This window comes from Somniosus microcephalus, chromosome 22 (assembly GCF_052327205.1).
Source record: "Somniosus microcephalus isolate GS21.2 chromosome 22, FLI_Smic_1.0, whole genome shotgun sequence".
NCBI lineage: Eukaryota > Metazoa > Chordata > Chondrichthyes > Squaliformes > Somniosidae > Somniosus > Somniosus microcephalus.
Window position 1 is genome coordinate 51419726 of NC_141008.1, and position 21889 is coordinate 51441614.

A 21889-nucleotide genomic window follows, 5' to 3' on the forward strand; every position below is an offset into this window, starting at 1 on the left:
TAGTTCTCAAAACGGCAGGAGATTATTGACCCATTTGGAACCTCAGCCTTTTGAACATTGAAAGGACAAGCTCAGGCTGCAGGGAAAAGAAAATCAGATGGGAAGGTATCGTTGAGTCACCTCCTGACAACTGGCCAAAGGGGACTTTGGAGGAGGTCTGGAAGCAGGTTGCCCACCTGTCCCCTCAGCAGCAGATTTACGCAGGACTATGGGAATTGACTGAGGGTGCATGTCCCTCACTGAAGAGCAAAAGAATTAAATAAATAAAATACCACCATAAAAATCACATCGTTATACAAAACTTAATATGGATTTTATTCCACCAACTCGAGCATTTTTTCATTCACTGCTGTTTAATTGGATTTACAGTAACCAGCATTAGTATGTTTGGTCTTACCTATACGTAAAAAGAAAAGTTGTAAGGAGAATTTTAAAAAATCAATTGTAAGTTGAGCATAAACTTCATCGCAGCAGCAAACTTGTTCCAGGAATTAGTTTAATGAGGTTATGCTAGGACTGTACAATGCACTGGTTAGACCACATTTGGAATACTGTGTACAATTCTGGTCACTATGCTGCAAAAAGGATGTGTAAGCAGTGGAGGAAGTGCAAAGAACAAAAAGAATGATTTTGAGTGCAAGGCAAGTGACATATGAGGAAAGTTTGAAAAAGCTTGATCTCTACAGCTAAAGATTTAAGGGAGGAATCCCACTACAGTAAATAAAACATGAAATGGCTTAGATAAGGTAAATCACAAATATTACTTTAAGATAAGGCAGGACAGTAGAACCAGAGGTCATAAATATAAACTAGTGAAAAGTAAATTTGGCGCAGATACCAAAAAGACCTTCTTGCAAAGGGTGATAAATGTCTAGAATAACCTATCAAGCAGGATATTAGAGACAGGGTCATTCAGAACACAGTTGGATGCCGGGCTGAGAGTTAGAATGCCAGGGAGACAGGTTCCAGTGGGCTGAAAGTACTTTTCTCGGTCCTTGGCTTTTTTTTGTTATCTTATTAAGCCTCCAGTGAGGTTAATCATTGGGGCCCTCTATCTAGCTTACCCCTTTTCACTCCACCACTCGAAAAACCACACACGTCCGTCCCACACAAACAACACTTTGCGAACTGTTACTGTGCCTCACATTTCCGAGGGAAATGGAAAATAAGGAACTTATAAACACAGGGCTTTATGAAAATTAGAACCTGCTCTCTTGGTATGCTTGTGTCTCTGTAAGAGGCATAGAGAGTAATTTTGCAAGGTTTTGGTGCCAGCTCGGAGCCTCACTAGCAGCAAGCAAAGCTTGGAGATAGGGCTATCTCATTATAGCTGCAATTCTCTAGCCCTCAGTAGCCTCGAGCGAGCCTATGTGCTGCATCCAAGCCTCACCAAATTACCACCATTATGGGGAGATTTTCCTGGGTCTGCGCCCAAATGCAGTGGTGGATTGCTTGGGCACAGTGAATATCGGAAAAACGGGCTGGCTGAAGCACACAGCTGTAAACGGAAGGAACATTGGACAGTTCCTGACGTAAGAAAACTACTAGGCACTTGGTCTAAGCGTTAAACAAAGCTTTAATCAACTGTTTTACAACATGGAGGTCTAGTTGTGTCCTTCACTAGTTCCTGTTAAGAATGTCCTGCGCAAGCTGGGCCTGTGCCCGAGTATTTATACTCTCCCTGGACAGCGCCACCCGCGGGCCGCTCAGTTGATTCATGTCAGTTCCATTACAGGTTTGGGGCCTGACCTTCCCATTTTCTAATATTTGATGCATCTAGGCGATCCCAGGTGCAGACCCAGGAAAATCACCCCAACATTGTTTTGTCATCAAACGCAATAAAAACTTAACTTTGAAACATAAAAACAACTTCTTGCAATATCCTACCTTCTGGTTACAACAGTCTGATCTTGAGTTCTTCAGAAACTCTGCAGGGGCTAATTTTAACCTAACTCTCCGGGCGAGAAACCCACAGGATCGGGAGTAACGCCGGTTTTACACCCCGTCCATCAGCTTCAATGGAGAGTAAAATTGGGCGAGGAGTAAAAGCAGCGTTACACTTGATCACGTCAGATTCCTGATGGGCGGGTAGGGTTCAAATGACCACCTATAAATCAGTGGCAGTTCACTCTTTGGAGGCAGCAAATCCTCTCGTTTGGTTTGTCATATTCTCACTAAAACTTCCCGTTTCATGAAAAAAAAAGTTGGTGAAAAAAAAAGTTTAAAAAAGGGGCAAAAAGACCATGGACTGTCTGGAGAAACATTGTGCAAGCAAGATTTCCTAGCTCCAGTTTAAAACAAAAAAGTTTCCAGGGAGGTTACAGATTCCTCGCAGCCATGAAATTTGCACATCTGAGCGTACTGTCCATTTCTTCACACCTACAGGCAGCTCACGCTATCCGGCTATCATTCAGAGAGGCCCATATCCTGCATTCATTAGTGCTGACTCCTGTTGTAGAAAACAAACAAAAAAATTATAACTTTTAAATGCTACTGCGCTTGTGTGAACTTTATAACTCAGACACCTATCGTATCCAAAAGAAAGCAAGACTTGCATTTATAAGCGCTTTACATCCAATGAAGTACTTTTGAAGTGTATGCACTGTTGTAATTTAGGAAATGCAGCAATGTGTTAGTGACCAGATAATCTGGTTTTTTAGTGATGTCGATTGAGACATAAATATTGGCCAGGACACTGGGGTGAACTCCCCTGCTCTTCTTCGAAATAGTGCCATGGGATCTTTTACACCCACCCGAGAGGGCAGACGGGGCCTCGGTTTAAAGTCTCATCCAAAAAGCGGCATTTTGGTGCTCAGGTCCCTGGAGTGGACCCTGACCCCACAACTTTCTGACTCAGAGGCGCAAGTGCTACCAACTGAGCCATGGCTGACACCCAAGTATCTGCTCGAAGCAAGCGCATGTCAGCTGGAAAGTGGACACCCAAGGGCAGCAAAAACATCCCGAGTTGAGCATTTAACGTCAGCATGAACAAAGTTCCCCTGATGGCTCAGTTGGTAAAAGCAGTTTAACGTAATAAAACTCACTGCGCACTTGGTTTGAGCATAAGCAAGGCTTTAATCAACTTGTTTCAGAACATGGAGATCTAGTTGTACTTCACTAGTTCCTTGTCTTACAAAATGTCCCTGGAAAGCTGGGCCCATGCCCGAGTATTTATACTCCTTGGACGGTGCCACCAGCTGGCCGTCCAGCGTTATTTCATGAGTAGTTTCTTGATGATGATGAGATTTATAACATTGTATCTAACTGACCAGAAAATTCCTGGTTTGATCCCACCTATGCTGAGTTGATTAAGGTTAATAAGGGTGCTACAATTGGCCATAGCATCTTGCGTTAGAGAGGAGAAAAGCAGCCTGGGTACCTGATTCCTTGCTGGGAAGTACACATGCAGACATCAGGTGAGGACATTATCAGGTGATGGCTCCCATGATAAAATTGCCGGTCAACATTCACTGTCCAGACTCGTACAAAGACTGGCCTCTTTGGTGAGGCATGAGAGGGCAAACGTCTCCTGTGCCTTCAGCAGAGGAGCGTAGAAAATTGGAGGGAGGGGGAAGCTACATAAAAAACATCAGCATGAAATGGCATCAGCATGAGCAGAATCTGGAGAGAGCAGAGGTGGAACGCAGATGTTGGAGGATGGAGTGATCAATGGTGTTGAAGATTGAGAAGTTACAGTCACACATTTTGCCGCTGGTGGCTTTGCCCAGTGCAGTCTCAATAATGTGGATGGACTGTAAGCCAGGTTGGAGAGTCTCAAAATGAAAGAGCTCGGAGCATAGTTACAAGGCAACAACATTTTCCAAGACTTTAATTAGGAAGGAACAGAAGTGTTGGAAAGAATGCGGGTTTCTTAATGAGGAGGTGATAACAGCAGTCTTGAAGAAGGAGGAACGTTGCTGGAGGACGCAAACAGGTTGATGATGTTGGCAAGCACGGGCCCTGAAGATGAGGGTTGGGAGGATATTGAGGGAGCAGGTGGTTTGCTTCATGAACGAGACGAGCGTGTTGAGGGGAGAGAAACGGGTGGGTGAGGGCTCCTTTGGGTGGAGGGTAGGATAGAGTATTGGAAATTGTGAAGCAGGAGTTGTGAGGCTGTCAGTAAATGCAGCAAAAGGTGGAAAAATCTATGATCTCCTCACATTTTGAGTCTGAGGTAAAGATTAGGGGGAAAAAATTCAGTTGTTTGCGCCTCCCATTAGCGCCTTAAGAGGGCGCCAATTGGGGCGCAAAGCAACTAGCGCCCGGGCGCGGCGATGTTTGTGCTGCTCGCGAAATTAACTAGACATTTTGCGGCGGCGCTAAACACTACCGCCACGATCTCCTGTGCCGGCAGATTGTGACGTCAGTCGAGTGCGCAACGACCCGTTAGCGCCCCGGACCGGATATTGAGTGGCGCCCCCTGCCTTACCGCCTGCCGCTAGCAACAACAGGTTGAGGGGAGCATTATGCTGTCAGAAAGGGACTAGGGGAGCGCTATTTAAAGGCGACCGCTTCCTGCCTTTTTTTGTCGGTGACATTTTTGCACCACGCAGTCTGAGAGAGAGAGAGAGAGAGAGACTTCTGGAGAGATTGAATGCTGTGTGAAGGAGTTTTGAGTACTGAGCAGCACTTTGCAGGTTTATTTTGATTTGCCCTTCCTTGCTTTGCCAGCACTCTGAGGTAGCGCCTCGCTCCTCGGCCTTTGCGCCTTAAGACAGGTGTGAAGCGCCTGATTTAGTGCTCCAATCACCTCCAGGGGTGATAAAAGTCAAGTTTGCTGTCGGAGACGATAATTAGTGCCAGGCGCTGAACTTTGCGCACGGCCGATAACGGCGCCCCAAATGGGGCGATACCGAATTTTTCCCCCTAGGAGTTGCAGAGTTTAAAGTTATTGCCACTCTCCAGGATGATCTCAGAGTAGTAAGGGTTTTGGTCAGAGAAAAGGAGCACCAGTAGAGCTTGAGGTGGTACAGCCAGATCTTGTAGTGAACAGCCAGGCTGGTCACTCACTGTGCGTACAGCCTACAGATTTAAGGCCGCAGAAGTGGCTGTTCTGTCAAGGCAAGGGTATTAAGGGTTACAGAACCAAGGCGGCTACATGGAGTTAAGACACAGATCAGCCATGATCTAATTGAATGGTGGAACAGGCTTGAGAGGCTGAATGGCTCCTGGTCCTATATTCATATATTCTCAAAGGGTGCAGTGGGGTTGAAACACTGTCTAGGATCTAAGGGGTAGGTAGCATAGTGGTTATGTTACTGGACTAATAATCCAGAGCCCTGGACTAATAATAAACTACGGCAGATGCGGAATTTTAAAAAAATCAGTTAATTAAATATATCTGGAATTGAAAAAAGCTAGTATCAGTAATGGTGACCATGAAACTACCGGATTGTCATAAAAACCCATCTGGTTCACTAATGTCCTTTAGGGAAGGAAATCTGGTGTCCTTACCTGGTCTGGCCTATGTGTGATTCCAGACCCACAGCAATGTGGTTAACTCTTAACTGCCCTCTGAAATGGCCAGCAAGCCACTCAATTGTACCAAACCGCTATAACAAAGTCACTGTGGGAGTACCTTCACCACACGGACTGCAGCAGTTCAAGAAGGCGGCTCACCACCACCTTCTCATGGGCAATTAGGGATGGGCAATAAATGCTGGCCTTGACAGCGACGCCTACATCCCATTAATGAATTAAAAAAAACAAAGCTGAATGCAACAAGTTTTGGTGGATTTTGACTAAGGCACCGGTATCAGTGTGGGTGACAGGCCAGAGGAGGCGTTTGGAATTAGTGAGCAAATTTAAGAATGACTTGGGGGAGGTAGTTTTTATCCAGGGGGAGTAATCATGAGTGGAAAATTACACAATTTTTTTTCCTTGCTTGTTCAGTAAAACTCAGGCCAACTTCAGCATCCCTAATAAATACAGCTCACAGAATATGATTTCCATTTTTGTCAGAAGTGACTCACTGAAAGAGAATGGGTGTTGGACATAAACCGTTGGTCCCTAAGTGGGCTCTGATGAGGCCAAAGTTTTCTTAAGATACTGAATGAAATTCAGACAGGAATGGGTCATGAGGTGAAGTCCATTTATGCACATCTCATTGGGATTGCTATGATGTAATTTCCTTTACCAGCACACATCCTGGTGTCTCAGTTCACTGGGCCAAAGTGAACACAGGTCGAGACTTCTTGGATTGCTTTATTGGTCGTCCGTTGCACTGATGAACTGGCCCTAAACTACACATGGGAGCCGCTCTGAAAGCAACCCAAATATCATTCTATGTTCTGGGTTGGAAAAGTAACTTCTGAACAGAGATAATCTTTGTAAAACATGGAATGGATACTTACAGTGGATATGTGTCCAGTTTAAAGAAATCTCTTGACTTACAGACATTGGATAACTTATGTCACCCCTGGAGACCCATAACAGATTATACATTGATTATAGGAACATAAATTATCCAGCCACATATGGTCGGTGGAGTCGAATGTCATTGAGTACAGAGACTTGACATCTTTAACTTCAAGCATATAAAGACACTGTCTCATTACCACACATTTTCAGGGGTCCAATTAACCTAAAACATTAAGTCATTTGCTCACAGTTTACACAAACATCAAATTTCGACGAGTTTTTTGTGTGAGGCAGGGGATGGACTGTAACTTAAGGAGCCTTATTTAGCTGCCAGTAAAAATATTGTGTGGTGTGTTTGTGTGTATGAATAGGAGGTATAAGCCAAGCAGGTATCCATTAACATGTCTGGTGCGGATCTTGTTACATTTCTTACTTTGATGCAAAGATCAAATCAGAATATGTACCATTACAGTGAAATATGTTGAATGCTTTCATTCACATTAAATTGTGAGCTCAAAGGATTTTAATAATAGAAAACAGCTTTGAAAGTTGTCTTGGCAGAGTCCTTCTCAGTGCTGAGAGACGTTCCACTGGAGCAGTATGATTGGGGGTGGGGAAGAAATACACTGGGCCAGGTGTTGCAATGTCACGGCTGAGTGCCTCAGCCTCCGCACAGGCAGAAATACTTTGGCGCCAATATAGCTGCAGTTTACGAATTGTTGCTTTAAGACCTGCAATGCGACGGGGGGGCTGGGCTGGAGCTGGAACGCACAGCGCCACAAGTTCACAGTCTCAGCCCTGCTGTCATGGGAAGTGACATAGTCGCTCCCCCCACAGGAAGAAAAAAATCAAGTGAGCTGTCACCCAGGGCTGCCAGTGCACCTCTTTGAAGCCTGCAATACGACAGCACTGGTGGAAGCTCCCAGGAGCGGGTCTCCAGGCCATCCTCCCAACTGGAGATGAGGGGCAGATTCCAGGAGGGAAAATGGAATATAGAAAGAAGACTTGCATTTATAAAGCAGCTTTCACAACCACCGAACGTCCCAAAGCACTTTACGGCCAATGGAGTACTTTTAGAAGTGTAGTCGTTGTTGTAATGTAGGAAACACGGCAGCCAATTTGCTCACAGCAAGCTCCCACAAACAACAATGTGATCATGACCAGATAATATGTTTTTTTTAGTGATGTTAATTGAGGGGTAAACATTGGCCAGGACACCGGTGAGAAATCCCCTGCTCTTCTTCGAAATAGTGCCTTGTGATCTTTTAACTCCACCTGAGAGCAGACGGGGCCTCGGTTTAAAGTCTCATCCGAAAGACGGCACCTCCGACAGTGTAGCGCTCCCTCAGCACCGCACTGGAGTGTCAGCCTGGATTTTTGTACTCAAGTCTCTGGAGTGGGACTTGAACCCACAACCTCCTGACTCAGAGGCGAGAGCGCTACACACTGAGCCACAGCTGGCACTGATATATATTATAAAATAAGTTATAAGGAAGAAAGAATTGTGGGTTTTTTTTAGCCCTAAATCGTTACTTTAATAATTATAATATTTTGATATTGTTATGGAAACTCAAGGATAAGCTTGTTGTACGGCTATAGTTCTTCAAGTAAAGCCCTTCAATATGGATTTAATTATAATTAGTCACTAATTGGTGTATGAGAAGATATTCGCAGTAAAGGAATTTTGCCATTAACCATGACAACATAACATTGCTTGTAGCACAGAGACAGGTCAGTAGCAGAGAACCCTTTGCAGTAAAACCCAGTGTTGCTCCACGTCAAATCTCATGCACAGTACATGGCTATACTAACCACAAGCGCATAGAATGTCTTTGCCATTGCTTCTTCAAAGAACCGTTCCTCGCGTTTGTATTCAGGGTGATTTCTTCCGGCTTTCTGGATTCTCCGATCCAGACCCTGCAGGACAAGCTGCGTCATGTCTTTGCCCTTCTTGATAGATTGCACTTTCAGAAATTTATTCATTTTGTCTATTGTGAGAAGGTCATTAATAACCTGATGTAGATGAAATGAAAAAAAGAGCAATCAGACAGCAGGTATACAGTTTCAGTTTCAAACATTAACATTAATCTATGATCGTCCAAAGACTTCATTCCCTCCAGACTTGATTTCTTCAACACTCGTCTTGCTATGGGGCTGTACCTTTCATAAGCTCCAACTCGTTCAGCCCTCTGCAGTTCATATCCGATCCCACCCTCCAATGGCGCCACAGACTCCCAACACACTGGGCTAGAAATTCGGTGCATTTACGCCTCTTGTTAGCACCCCCGGGGGCGATAATGGGGCGCAAACGACTTTTTGCCCGGGCGCGGTGCTGCTAACGACTCCTGCTAAATTCAGCGGGAGTTTAGTGGTGGCGGTAACCGGTAGCGCCCCGCTCCGCAGGCGATGACAACATCACCACCGTGCGCAGCGCCCCATTCTTGCCCCGCCTGCAAAATTGGCCCACGCCCCCATAATCTGCGCTGGGAGATGACAGTGACCGATTCAGGGGGTGGGAACGGAGCGGCAGGCGGCTCACGGGGCTTTAAGTGAAGGGGAGGTGGCGGCGGGGAAAAAAAGAAAATCGGTCGATTTACTTGTCGTGGCCCGTTGCGTCTTTGAATGCGGGGTCCGTGCCACAATCTGGCAGCCTGGCACTCCTCTTGAGTGCCAGGCTGCTGGCACAGCACCCTGCTCCCCGGTGGTCCAGGTAGGGCCCCACAGAGTTGTGGGCTTGGGCCGTCCCACGCGGCAGCGCTCTGTGGCCCAGTACGTATTGGTGGCTCGTTGGTCTAGGGGTATGATTCTCGCTTAGGGAATTTCACTGCTTAAAATGCGAGAGGTCCCGGGTTCAATCCCGGACGAGCCCCGCCACATTTTATGGGGAGAAAGCAGGGACAGGGTACTGAGTTTGGATGATCAGCCATGATCTCATTAAATGGCGGAGCAGGCTCGAGGGGCCGAATGGCCTACTCCTGCTCCTATCTTCTATGTTTCTATGTACGCTGCAGAACGCTCCGCCCGATATTTGGGGTTAGCGCTCTAAGAAGTAAGTGGAGTGCTTGAATTAGCGCTCCACCTCCCTCTTGGGGCACTAAAACTGAAGTTAGCGATCGCCGGTGCTATTTGTCGCTAACAAATTTTTCCCCCACTGACTTTAAAATCCTTGCCCTTTCTTCAAATCTCTCCATGGCCCCTGTACCTATACAACCCTCGCCAAACCTTTGTTACAAGATGCACTCTCCGCTCTTCTGAGTGAGATTTACAATGCATTCTCCCTTCTTTCACTCCACCATCAGTAGCAGAGTATTCAGCAAACATGCCCCTGCACTTAAGAATCCTCCTAATTCTCTTCAGAAAGTTCCTCTACTTCTTTGGCCATGCTTTTAACAGTCTCCCCCAATTTCTCTCCCTCTTCGGTTCCCTTGCTATAAAGCGTTCTGTGAAAAGTGCTATAAAAGTGCAAATTGTTGATTTGTTCACTGCAAACAGGGTCACTATTGACTAGTTAGTGGGAGAATTTTTTTTCGGGGGGTGGGGGTTGGTGGAAAGGGATAACTTTTTCCTTGTATTTATTAATTTAAAAATATCATGGAGCATTTGGTGGAATTTTAAAATTAAAAATCAGAAGCCCTGAGCATAACACAGTCCAAAATTAACCTTTAAATAATCCAGTAGGAAAAGCCGTTAAAATGTTAAATGCCAGAGCAATCTGACAGCTCCAAATACATCTGCCGTTCTTGTGAAGTGCTTTGATGAAGCAGTATATACAGTTGAAAGGATACAGTTGCTGCAACAATTCTTAAAACAGTAAATTCAAAAATAATAAAATGTTTTATATATCACAGAAATCACAGAAACCCCACAGTGCAGATAGAGGCCATTTCAGCCCATCGAGCCTGCACCGACACATATCCCACCCGATCCTCGTAACCCCTACACCAACACATATCCCACCCTATCCCCGTAACCCCACGTATTTAATCCCCCTAACACTAAGGGTCAATTTATCATAGCCAATCAACCTAACCTGCACATCTTTGGACTGTGGGAGGAAACCGGAGCACCCGGAGGAAACCCACGCAAACACGGGGAGAATGTGCATCTTTGAAAGAAAAAATTTGCATTTATATAGCACCTTAACACATCTCTCAAGATGTCCCTAAAGTAGTTCACATTCAATGAAATACTATTGAAGTGCAGTGATTACTGTTATGTTGGCAAAAGGGGCAGCCATTTTACAAGATCCCACAAACAGCAACGAGATTAATCTATTTTTGATGGTGTTGGTTGAGGGGAGAATATTGTCCGGGACCACATTTTGGACATACTTTCTGTCCTTGCCGAGGCAAGGGAATGTCGTTGTTGAAGAATGCAAGTTTTTCCATTTTTGGCACAATTGTCAGCATCAATCACTCCCAGATCAGGTACAGTAGAAATATAAGAAACATAGAAAAATAGGAGCAGGAGTAGGCCATTCGGCCTTTCGAGCCTGCTCCAGCATTCAATATGATCATGGCTGATCCACTATCTCAATACCATATTCCTGCTCTCTCCCCATACCCCTTGATGCCTTTTGTGACTAGAAATCTATCTATCTCCTTCTTAAATATATTCAGTGACTTGGCCTCCACAGCCTTCTGTGGTAGAGAATTCCACAGGTCCACCACCCTCTGAGTGAAGAAATTTCTCCTCATCTCAGTCCTAAATGTCCTACCCCATATCCTGAGACTGTAACCCCTCATTCTAGACCCCCAGCCAGGGGAAACATCCTCCCTGCATCCAGTCCTGTCAGAATTTTATACGTTTCAATGAGATCCCCTCTCATTCTTCTAAACTCTAGTGAAAACAGGCCTAGTCGACCCTGAATACAGGCCTAGTATGGCACTATGTAGTGTAAGGTTCCATCTACTTTGCTCCAACAATGCTTTGACTGAACTTCAGTAAAGTGTCCCCACTTAACCAGTGTGATTTATTTCCATTTCCCACATCAGACATCCTAGGCGAGACTGCCAATTTAGCATCAATGCGTGCCAAAATACTGTATTGGGCAATTTGTGTTGTGACCTCATTAACTAGAAATGGGGTTGAGACTTCACAAATATATTTCTTGTAAGAACCTGTAACCAAGACAGAGAAGAAACTTTCATCCCATCAGATTGAATTTGATTTAAATTTAGGTCTCAAAGATGAAACGAGAGTGTTTATATCAGTGTTGCTATCCACTTCCCTTAGCAGGTTCTAAACCCTGCTGTTATTCTAAACCCTGCTGTTATTCTGTTCTTCAGGTGCTGGCTCCAATATATTGGAACTCTCCTACAGCCGGTCACCAATCAACATAAACCTGCCACATCTTTCTGGCCGACATTCCTTCCTCAGCCAACACTACCAACACAGATCAACTGGTTATTCATCTCAGTTGCTGTTAGCAGGATCTTACTTTGCGCAAATTGGCTGTTGTGTTTGCCAACATAACAAAAGTGACTCCACTTCATCCTGAGAATGTGAAAGGCGCTATATAAATGCAAATTCTTAATTTAAAAAAAAACTTGTTACATACAGTCTACAGCACAGAAACAGGCCATTCGGCCCAACAGGTCCATGCCAGCGTTTATGCTCTACATGAGCCTCCTCCCACCCCTCTTCATCTAACCCCATCAGCATAGCCTTCTATTCTTTTCTCCCCCATGTGCTTATCTAGCTTCCCCTTAAATGCATCTATGTAGGCTAGTAAACATAACACTGTGGCAGCAGGAGTGCACCACGATGATGTGTTCCAAGGGCAGGTTTTTGTCTCGGAGCCCTCAATGGGTGCCCCATAGGTGCAGCCATACTGGAGGTGCGCTGTGGCGGCACCAGGACCACTGCTCACAGCATTCCCTGGCCGCACCTATTGCGTGACTTGAGTGCCCTCCTGGCATAGGCCCACCCCCTGCTGGTTCTTAGGCCTGAAGGTGGTATTGGGTTTGGGGAAAATTATTTACTTAACCTCTTGCCTCATTTGATCCTTGGGCTGCTCCCAGGGCCCCCACAGACTCACTGGTCTGCAGAGAGTACCAACGTTAGATCTCACCACCTACATTTTTTTTGTGCTGCCTTTGAGTCTGGCATCCCATGGGCACACTGAAAGGAAAGTGAGGCTGGAATGCCAGGACTGCCCCCTTCTGACTCATTATCTTTATTACTCTGAGCCTCCTGTTCCTAGTTGTGCCACTTTTGGGAAGCCCTGGAAATCCCAGGGCAGCACAGTGGGGGCAGAGAACTGATGCAGCGGGACTGCACCCCCATTTGCTCTTATAATTGTCTGGGAACCAAGCGCTCCCTAGGTCCAACCTACCCCATGATGGCAACACACACAAACATCTTCATTAGTTCCGCTGTGACATTATGACTGTGTGGTGGCCAAAATGCCAGGGCCAGCCGGAGCATGCATAGAATGTTGGGGCCCCTTCAGTGCTGTCAGTTTACAGGAAGACTTGTTATACAGTATAAAAATGATTGCAGGGGAGCAGCTCAGTTAGCACACTTGTCTAAGGCCAGGGCTGCAATAGAAAAACACCTCAGCGTTTCTAAACTCACCGGTAAATCACAGTGTTCATCATCAAAGTAATGTCCATCCCACACTTCGATTGCAATGCTGCTGTGTTCTTTTGTAAGTCTCAATGTCTTTTTTTTCAGACACTCTCCCATGACATATTTCACAGGACTCGAAAGCGCATAATCCAGAAACTCCTAGACAGGGAAAAAATAAATAAACTTGTTTTTTTGCTGCATTTTTGGCCTGGATCTACCTGCTATGATTAGTAGAATTATTTTATTCAAATTAGGTACAACTGCTGACGTAAGAACTACTAGGCACTTGGTCAGAGTATTAAACAAGGCTTTAATTGACTGTTTCACAACATGGAAGTCTAGTTATCCTTCACTAGTTCCTGTTTACAAAATGTCCCTGAGCAAGCTGGGCCCGTGCCCGAGTATTTATACTCTCCCTGGACAGCGCCACCAGCAGGCCGCCCAGTATATTTCATAAGTCATTTCTACATGAATGGCACAATTTATGTCAACTACAACAAGAGGTGGCATCTTAAGTGCAATGTTTTAGCAAAAGTGACACGGTGGATCAGCCAAGGGAGTTTGGCCCGTTGCTATATTACTATTAAATGGCCCGAGGTGCTGTCCGTGGTCAGTTGATGGATATAAGTTTTTAAAGTGAATATTGACACCACTGTGTCAGCCAATGAGTTGGAGGCAGGGCAGGACTTACAGCACGAATTAATACAGCAACCAGAGTCTATTTACTCAGCAAACAGAGTCTATTTAAACCACACACTACAGCAAGCAGTCTATTTACTCAGTAAACAGAGTTTATTTAAACAGAGTCTCTACGAACCACAGCAAACAGAACTCATGACTGAAACTGCAGCAAAGTTTCCCGATAAAAGCAGGATTATTTCTCCAGCAAAAGGCTGTGAGTGGAGGATAGTTACATAATACAAATTATGTGCTTTAAATCAATCCCAGTCACTTACAGCAGTGATTGACGGGGGAATTACCCAATCATCTTCATTCTGGTCAGGACTTGTGGTGTCACGATATGAAGCCATAACATTTTAGTATAAAAGATGACGGCACAATTAGGAGAGAGACTTCAGAAACACACAGAGAAACTATAGATCCAACTAGTGGCCAGAGCCTACAACTACATGGTGATTGCTGACATAGCAAAACTGAATAGGAAATAATTACATAGAAATCTGCAATGATACTTGTTGACAGAAAAATGTGACCAAAAATTGTGACAACAGGAAGTAAGGTTTGTGGACAGGAAGTGCATGCTCTGTGCAAGTTTGTTTACAACATATAGATATTTGTTTATCGGGACAGATACTTATGTTTTATCCAATATTATTTATTAACATAATATTTACATTGAATTCTTACCATTTCTCATCTGAGGAAGGATGGCCTATGTCACTCTGGCAGCTTGTGAAGAAATAAGTGTCACCCAATAGTCAGCTGATTCTATTATGCATTTATTGGAATAAAGTTTCTGCCATGCTACTGAAATGCTGTTACTGGTCAAACTTTCAGTATTTATATGAAACTTTTTTAATCAATAACAAATATATTATGCAGATATAATACAGGTTAAAAAATATTTAGGAGATGACATTCTTTGATTCATTTAGAGTTTCAGATAATGTTATGTAAAGCCTTCTTTTTAAAAATTCTCCCCTTCTCTCTTGAAGGTGCTGATTCTATAGAAGCTGGGCTCCCACCAAGACCTTGCCCAAATGGTCATCGTTCATGTGTGATCCTTGACAGTGAGTGCTGACCACAATGCAGCATTATACTTGATCCCGATCCTGGTCTCACCTGGTGTCCACACACGTGTATTTCTAACGGGAGTCAGTGACCAGAAGCTGGATGTTTGACCCATTTTCCCTTCATACCTCAGGGGCGTAGAGGTCATCTGAAGCACCCCTACTGCCATGGCAGCTACGATTGGTTAATTCAGCACAAACTGGTTATCAAACCTGGGATCTTCCCGATCTGTGTAGCTCTCCTGATAAACCCATCATAAGGTAATTTTTTTAGAACAAAAATAGGTGTATCCAGTACTTAATTAATAAATCATCAATTATACTGATTTTGCCGTCAATTTCTTATTACTATGTAGGGTAACAAGGATTACTGGTATGCATGCTGAAGCAGGTGTGAACTAATGTGTGACCCAGATCTGTACCAACAACACAGCGGCAACAAGTAGAAGGCTTCACTGAACGCATATTGCAACTCTGCTGTACAGCCTCCCAAAGAAGTCCTCCCTTTACCCTGAGAGGGCAAAAAATGATATACATGCTGGAGAGCTGTTCAAAATACAGTATGAAGTGGCATGGGCCAGATAAATGCATGCAAGATATGGCGGTTGCAACACAGGTGATTTATTCTTCACAAACCACCTGCATGAGACTTAAAGCGTTTAAGTTCATTCTGAAATCTATTTTTCAACCACTTCAAAGCAGACGTAGTCAAAGGTTGCAAAATAGCACACATTGTGGCATCACGTCTGAAATTGGTGAAAAAATTAGCTTAAGCTCTGTAAAGTATATTTTCCAACTGAAAAGTATTGTACAAATGAAACAGAAATAGGGGGGGGGAAATAAGTGAGTTATGAAAAATTAAATTCATATTGTAATTGTTTAAAGAAAAGTGCGCAGCAATGACAGAGAGGTGGCTAAAACCACACAGAGCACAAACTGTTTTGTATAACTGTTGATATCTTGCTGTCGGTAAAAGGTATCAACATTTCTGAATACTCACCGCATCTGGAGAGCCTTGAAAAAGTGGAGCATTATAGACCCCGGTATTCACATAGGGACTGGAAGGAGAGAGAGACAGAAGTCAGGGAAGGATCAGCTGATGTAACTGGGTTAATCTGGGGCGCTCTACAGAACTGGAGGCAGGAGCTGCAGATGCACCATAGCAAACCCCAACCTTGCTGCTTTCCTGTTTCCTGCAGGGCAGTGTTTATGCAGCTGGGCGAACGTTATAACGTACAGGTCTTCGTCGTAAAATGAAAATTTGTTTCTCATCTTCCTCAAGCTTGTTATTTTGCTTTTCGTCTTTCGGATGAGACGTTAAACCGAGGCCCCATCTTCCCCCTCAGGTGGGGGGGGTTAAAAGATCCCACGGCACTATTCCGAAGAAGAGCAGGGGAGTTCTCCCGGTGTCCTGGACAATAATTATTCCTCAACCAACATCACTAAAACCGATTATCTCGTCATTATCTCATTGCTGTTTGTGGGATCTTGCTGTGCGCAAATTGGCTGCCGCGTTTCCCACATTACAACAGTGGCTACACTTCTAAAGTATTTCATTGGCTGTAAAGCACTTTGGGACGTCCTGAGCTCATGAAAGGCGCGACAGAAATGAAAGTTCTTTCTCTCTTTTAGATCCATTGTAGAATAAACCTTTTTATATTCTTAAATGTGGGAGGTGGAGGTAGGCCCTGGGAAGTGGCAATAAAGGCCCCAGGTTCCCCCAATGGAGGAAGAGGGCCTTTTGTGACACCAAAGACTCTGATCCTTGGGAAACTCTGCCCCTTTAAGGTCCGTTGCCCCCTCTTCCGCTGGTGCAGCGGCAACGCCGGTGCTTCCCTGGTGGCACTGGTGGGCTCCTTCGCAATGGTGGAAATCACGCCAGGAGCCCACCTTGCATATGGAATGAACCCCAACCCAGGGGAATGGGCTGGGCTGGGGCAGTCGCGGGTGGGTGGGCAGAATCCTCCATCACCTTAACTCTGCCGCAAAGAGGACAATTTCCCCCTCAGTCCCTTACGCCTCTCTAGCTAAGGGTATGGTAGTGGTACGTTTGTGAAAAAATGTCCCTCTCTTTCTCCTTCACTTCTGTTTCTCTCTCGCCTCCACTCCTGCTTCTCACTTTCTTCCTCTTTCTCCTCCATCATTTTTCTTCTCTTTCCCTTCGTACTATCCACTTTTAATTTTTCTCTTCTTTCTTTTCTCTTTCTCCTTATTGTTCCTTCAACATTTTTCTGTTCACTCTGCTTCCTGCATCATTGGAATCTGTCGCATGAGAAGCAGCACAGGGAAGATGAGGGCAGGCAGATCAATGTCTCAATCAGGTAAGGAGCTGGGCTTTAAAAGGAAACTCAGAGAAGGGGATTTTTTTTAAAAAGCCCTGGGGAACAGGATTTTAAACGATGTACCAGGAGTGGGACTTGAAAAAAAACTTCTTGTTTAACAAATTAACTATACGTAAGGTTTTAATAAATCTCAGGGAACAGGATTTTTTAAAAACTTCAGGGAACGGGACTTCAAAAATCAGGAGCAGGAAATTGACAAGCCGGCTCCTGCTAAACATTAATACCAAAGCAAAATACTGCGGATGCTGGAAATCTGAAATAAAAACAGAAAATGCTGGAAATACTCAGCAGGTCAGGAAGCATCTGTGGAGAGAGAAACAGAGTTAACGTTTTAGGCCAATGACCCTTTGTCAGAACTGGAAAAAGTTAGAGATGTAACAGATTTTAAGCAAGTGCAAGGGCAGGGGCAGGGGGAGGGGAGGAAAGAACAAAAGGGAAGGTCTGTGATAGGATGGAAGGCAGGAGAGATTAAAAGACAAAAGGGATGATGGTGCAAGGAAAAAGGAGATGGTAATGGGAAGTTAAGAAACAAAAGATGAGTCTAGAAGAGGCGTAAATGGGAATGGCAGAATCATCAACAGTTGCCATGTGAAAAAAAAATAGGGGCAGAGGTTATGGTCTGAAATTGTTGAACTTGATGTTGAGTCCAGAAGGCTGTAAAGTGCCTAATCGAAAAATGAGGTGCTGTTCCTCGAGCTTACATTGAGCTTCATTGGAACAGTGTAAGAGGCCGAGGATGGAGAGGTCAGAGTGGGAGTGGAGTGGAGAATTAAAGTGATAGGCGACTGGAAGCTCGGGGTCATGCTTACGGACTGAACGGAGGTGTTCTGCAAAGTGGTCACCCAATCTGCGTTTGATCTCCCCAATGTAGAGGAGACCGCATCGTGAGCAGTGAATACAGTATACTAAATTGCAAGTACAAGTAAATCGCTGTTTCACCTAAAAGGAGTGGGAAGGGAGGAGGTAAAAGGGCAGGTGTTGCATCTCCTGTGCTTGCACGGGAAGGTGCCGTGGGAAGGGGAAGGGGTGTCGGGGTGATTGAACAGTGGACCAGGGTGTCACAGAGGGAGTGGTCCCTTCGGAATGCTGAAAGGGGAGGGGAGGGGAAGATGTGTTTGGTGGTGGGATCACGTTGGAGGTGGCGGAAATGGCAGTTGATGATCCGTTGAATGTGGAGGCTGGTGGGGTGAAAGGTGAGGACAAGGGGAACCCTATCGTGGTTCTGGGAGGGAGGGGAAGGGGTGAGAGCAGAAGTACGGGAAATAGAACGGACACGGTCAAGGGCCATGTCAACTACGGTAGGGGGAATCTTCGGTTGAGGAAAAAGGAAGACATGTCGGAAACACTGGTATGGAAGGTGTCAGAGCAGATGCACCAGAGACGGAGAAACTGGGAGAATGGAATAGAGTCCTTACAAGAAGCGGGGTGGGAGGAAGTGTAGTCCAGGTAGCTGTGGGAGTCAGTGGGCTTATAGTGAACATTTGTCAATAGCCTATCCCCAGAAATGGAGACAGAGAAGTCGAGGAAGGGAAGAGTCAGAGATGGACTATGTGAAGGTGAGGGAAGGGTGGAAATTGGAAACAAAGTGAATGAAATTTTGTAGTTTAGGATGAGAGCAGGAAACGGCACCAATACAGTCATCAATATACTGGAAAAAGAGGTGAGGGAGGGGACCTGGGTAGGACTGGAACAAAGAGTGTTCCACATATCCCACGAAAAGAAAAACATAGCTAGGACCCATGCTGGTTCCCATAGCAACACCTTTAATTTGGAGGAAGTGAGTGGAAAACAAGTTCAGCCAGGTGGAGGAGGGTGGTGGAGGATGGGGACTGGTTGGGCCTCTGTTCAAGGAAGAAGCGGAGCGCCCTCAGGCCGTCCTGGTGGGGGATGGAGGTGTAGAGGGATTGGACGTCCATGGCGGAAAGGAGACGGTTGGGGCCAGGAAACTGGAAACTGACCCCGAACGATCAGTCCTCAGCAAAGGCCTGAGCTTCATCCCCACCTGGTTCATTAATGTCCTTTAGGGAAGGAAATCTGCCATCCTTACCCAGTCTGTGATATATGGCTCCAGACCCACAGCAATGTGGTTGACTTTTAACTGCCCTCTGAAATGGCCTAGCAAGCAACTCTGTTGTATAGGGATGGGCAATAAATGATGGGCTTGCCCACATCCTGTGAATGAATTTTAAAAAAGCAGCATCTTTGAGAAAGGAGGGGTGAAAACTAGAAAAAATATAAATGAGGCAAAAGCTGGAATATTTTCAAGGATTTCCTGTGATATTTTAAGAGTAAAAATATACTCGCATTTCCTAGAATGATTGCTCCACAATGCTGAGCAGTTGCATCAAAAAAACATGATAGAGCCACGCTACAATGTGTGGATGCAGAAGTTTGTAGCTGACAAGCTGTAAGCCACCGAGGTCGAAGCCTCTTTAAAATTTCAGGGACATGCCACGCTCATGAGGATGAATGGTAAAAGAATCAATGTGCAGTTACCCATAAAAAAGAGGAATTGCCGACCACCCCAACTGTAACAGATCACCCAGTCCTGGCTCCACTCCGGTGCGCGATGTGACTTGGCCTGGCTGCTGACCACTACGATCAGGTGTGTAGATAACATGGATACCGAATATCTGGACCAGCAGCACACTGTGGATATCCCTGTATGGATGTATCACCTGAGGAATAAAAGATGAAATCAAACACGATGGACAAGGGGACGTTTTTGTTGGGCTCTGCTTCTGCCACGGAGGCTTGGGTGGATGAGAGTGCGGATTGGACAGCAGGGCGATTCCGATTTGGAAATGCTCCTGATTTTCAGGCCATTCATTTTAATGACCAGAAAATCACGAGCACTGCAATCAGGCACGCTGACTTCCACACCTGGTACTGCAATCCGTGCTCCTGTTGGGGAAGACTCGGTGCCAGAATTAGAGCCGTGCAAAATTTAACTTAGAATATACAGGAAACTCTTGTTTAAACGGCACCTAAATATCCGGGATTCTCTATTAACTGGCAAAATTCTCACTCCGAAAACAACACCTCAATAACCGGCAATGTTGCCGAGTCCGAGTCTCCCGCGGTGGCCGAGTTAGTCAGTGGGGGTAGTTCTCCAAACTGCCACTACTCGGCTTCTTGGCGCTGTCGGGAGTCGGAACACCTCAATACCCCTGTAACAGGAGTCTGACTCTCCCACGCTGCCGATAGTCTCTTCTGATCCGCAATTTTACAGGGGTACTGTGTGTCTCCCACGCTGCTGGTAGTCATTGCATTGCATTACCCTCAACTGGCAGTACTGTACTTAATCAAGCATCTTCCACCATCCATTTAACACAACATTCTGTAGGTGAGTACCCAATTACTGTATACTGCACATTTCTTGATTTTTTAAAATTTTTCTTTGTTAAAAATAGCCTCGGTAGATAACCCTCTCCGTCATCCGGAATTTTTGATCAACCGGCAACACGCCGGTCCCGTCGGTGCCGGATAAGAAGGCAAATGGTATGTTGGCCTTCGTAGCAAGAGGGTTTGAGTACAGGAACAAGGATGTCTTACTGCAGTTGTACAGGGCCTTGGTGAGACCACATCTTGAGTATTGTGTGCCGTTTTGGTCGCCTTATCTGAGGAAGGATGTTCTTGCCATGGAAGGAGTTCAGCGAAGATTCACCAGGCTGATACCTGGGATGGCAGGAATGACGTATGAGGAGAGATTGGGTCGATTGGGCTTGTACTCGCTGGGGAGAAAGCAGGGACCAGGTACTGAAATTGGATGATCAGCCATGATCGCATTGAATGGTGGAGCAGGCTCGAGGGGCCGAATGGCCTACTCCTGCTCCTATCTTCTATGTTTCTATATCAAAGAGTTTCCTGTATTAGTTACCAGTCTTTACTGGTTAAGAACTGTGTTAAACAGCACAATCAATGGACAGTTTGCATCAGTTCTACATCCTTTCCCATTTTACACTATGAACAAACATTTAATACTGAACTGAAAAACTGCCAAGAATTACTTTTGAAGCATATTTTTGGTAAGCAAAAATGACAGCCAATTTTGCTCACATCACTGGCTCAGAAACAGCAATGAGATGAATGACCAGTTAATCTATTTTTGGTCATGTTTTTGAGGGATAAATGTTGGCCAGGACACCAGAAGAACTCTCGTGCTCTTTTTCGAATGCTGCTGTGGGATTTTTTTTTAATGTCTCATCTGAAAGTCGGCACCTCTGACAATGCAGTATTCCGTCAGTACCGCACTGAAGTATCAGCTTAGATTATGTACTCAAATCCTGTTGTGTGGTTTGAACCTATAACCTTCTGACTTGAGAATGCTACCACTGAGTCAAGCTGACACCTATTGGTGAGCCACACAAAATGAAAAAAAATCTGAAATTCAGAATAAAATGTGCCTTTGAACTGGCTAATTCTCATCAACAGCTGAACTTGTCATTTGCTTACATAACAACAGTCACAACAGGCCAAAAGTAATTCACTGCTTCCGAGCCACTTTGAAACATTTTTCACGACTTAATAAGGCACTATATAAATGTAAATATTTAAAAAAATTATTATTCCTGCTCCCTACCCAAGGCGGATCTATCCATCGAGGTGATCGCTGAAGGCTGGCAAAGTCATGTTGACGGGTCAAGAATTTCTCATCTCCGCCCCTGGATTCAGCTGTCTCAGGCAGTCGTAATGTGTCACCTCCTTTCAGGATTCTGGCAAAAGCGTTCACGTAAAGGCCATCCCCTGTCCAAGAGCAAAACGAAGTTTAGGAAAAAAATTAGTTAACTGAACAAAGTGAATTGTCTAACACTACAGTTGTAATAGATTAGTTAATTTACATTCATGAATGCAAACATGTAA

At 45.0% G+C, this 21889-nt stretch overlaps 1 protein-coding gene across 4 annotated transcripts in view; it reads right to left on the reverse strand.

Annotated features, from left to right (window-relative positions):
- Positions 1 to 288: 288 nt before the first annotated feature.
- The window catches only part of LOC147102299 (uncharacterized), a 146089-nt gene continuing 124488 nt past the window's right edge, over positions 289 to 21889 (reverse strand). For 3 of the 4 annotated variants that reach the window (XM_085964702.1, XM_085964701.1, XM_085964703.1), the window contains exons 24-29: positions 21609 to 21772; positions 19523 to 19704; positions 15685 to 15742; positions 12940 to 13092; positions 8173 to 8373; positions 289 to 2449 (exon numbers count right to left, since the gene is read on the reverse strand). In XM_085964702.1, the coding sequence (XP_085820828.1) occupies positions 2411 to 2449; positions 8173 to 8373; positions 12940 to 13092; positions 15685 to 15742; positions 19523 to 19704; positions 21609 to 21772 (797 nt within the window). In that variant the 3' untranslated portion in view covers positions 289 to 2410. Of the gene's footprint in view, positions 2450 to 8172; positions 8374 to 12939; positions 13093 to 14301; positions 14927 to 15684; positions 15743 to 19522; positions 19705 to 21608; positions 21773 to 21889 lie in introns of those variants that run through there. The other variant, XR_015073248.1, reaches the window with a different exon arrangement.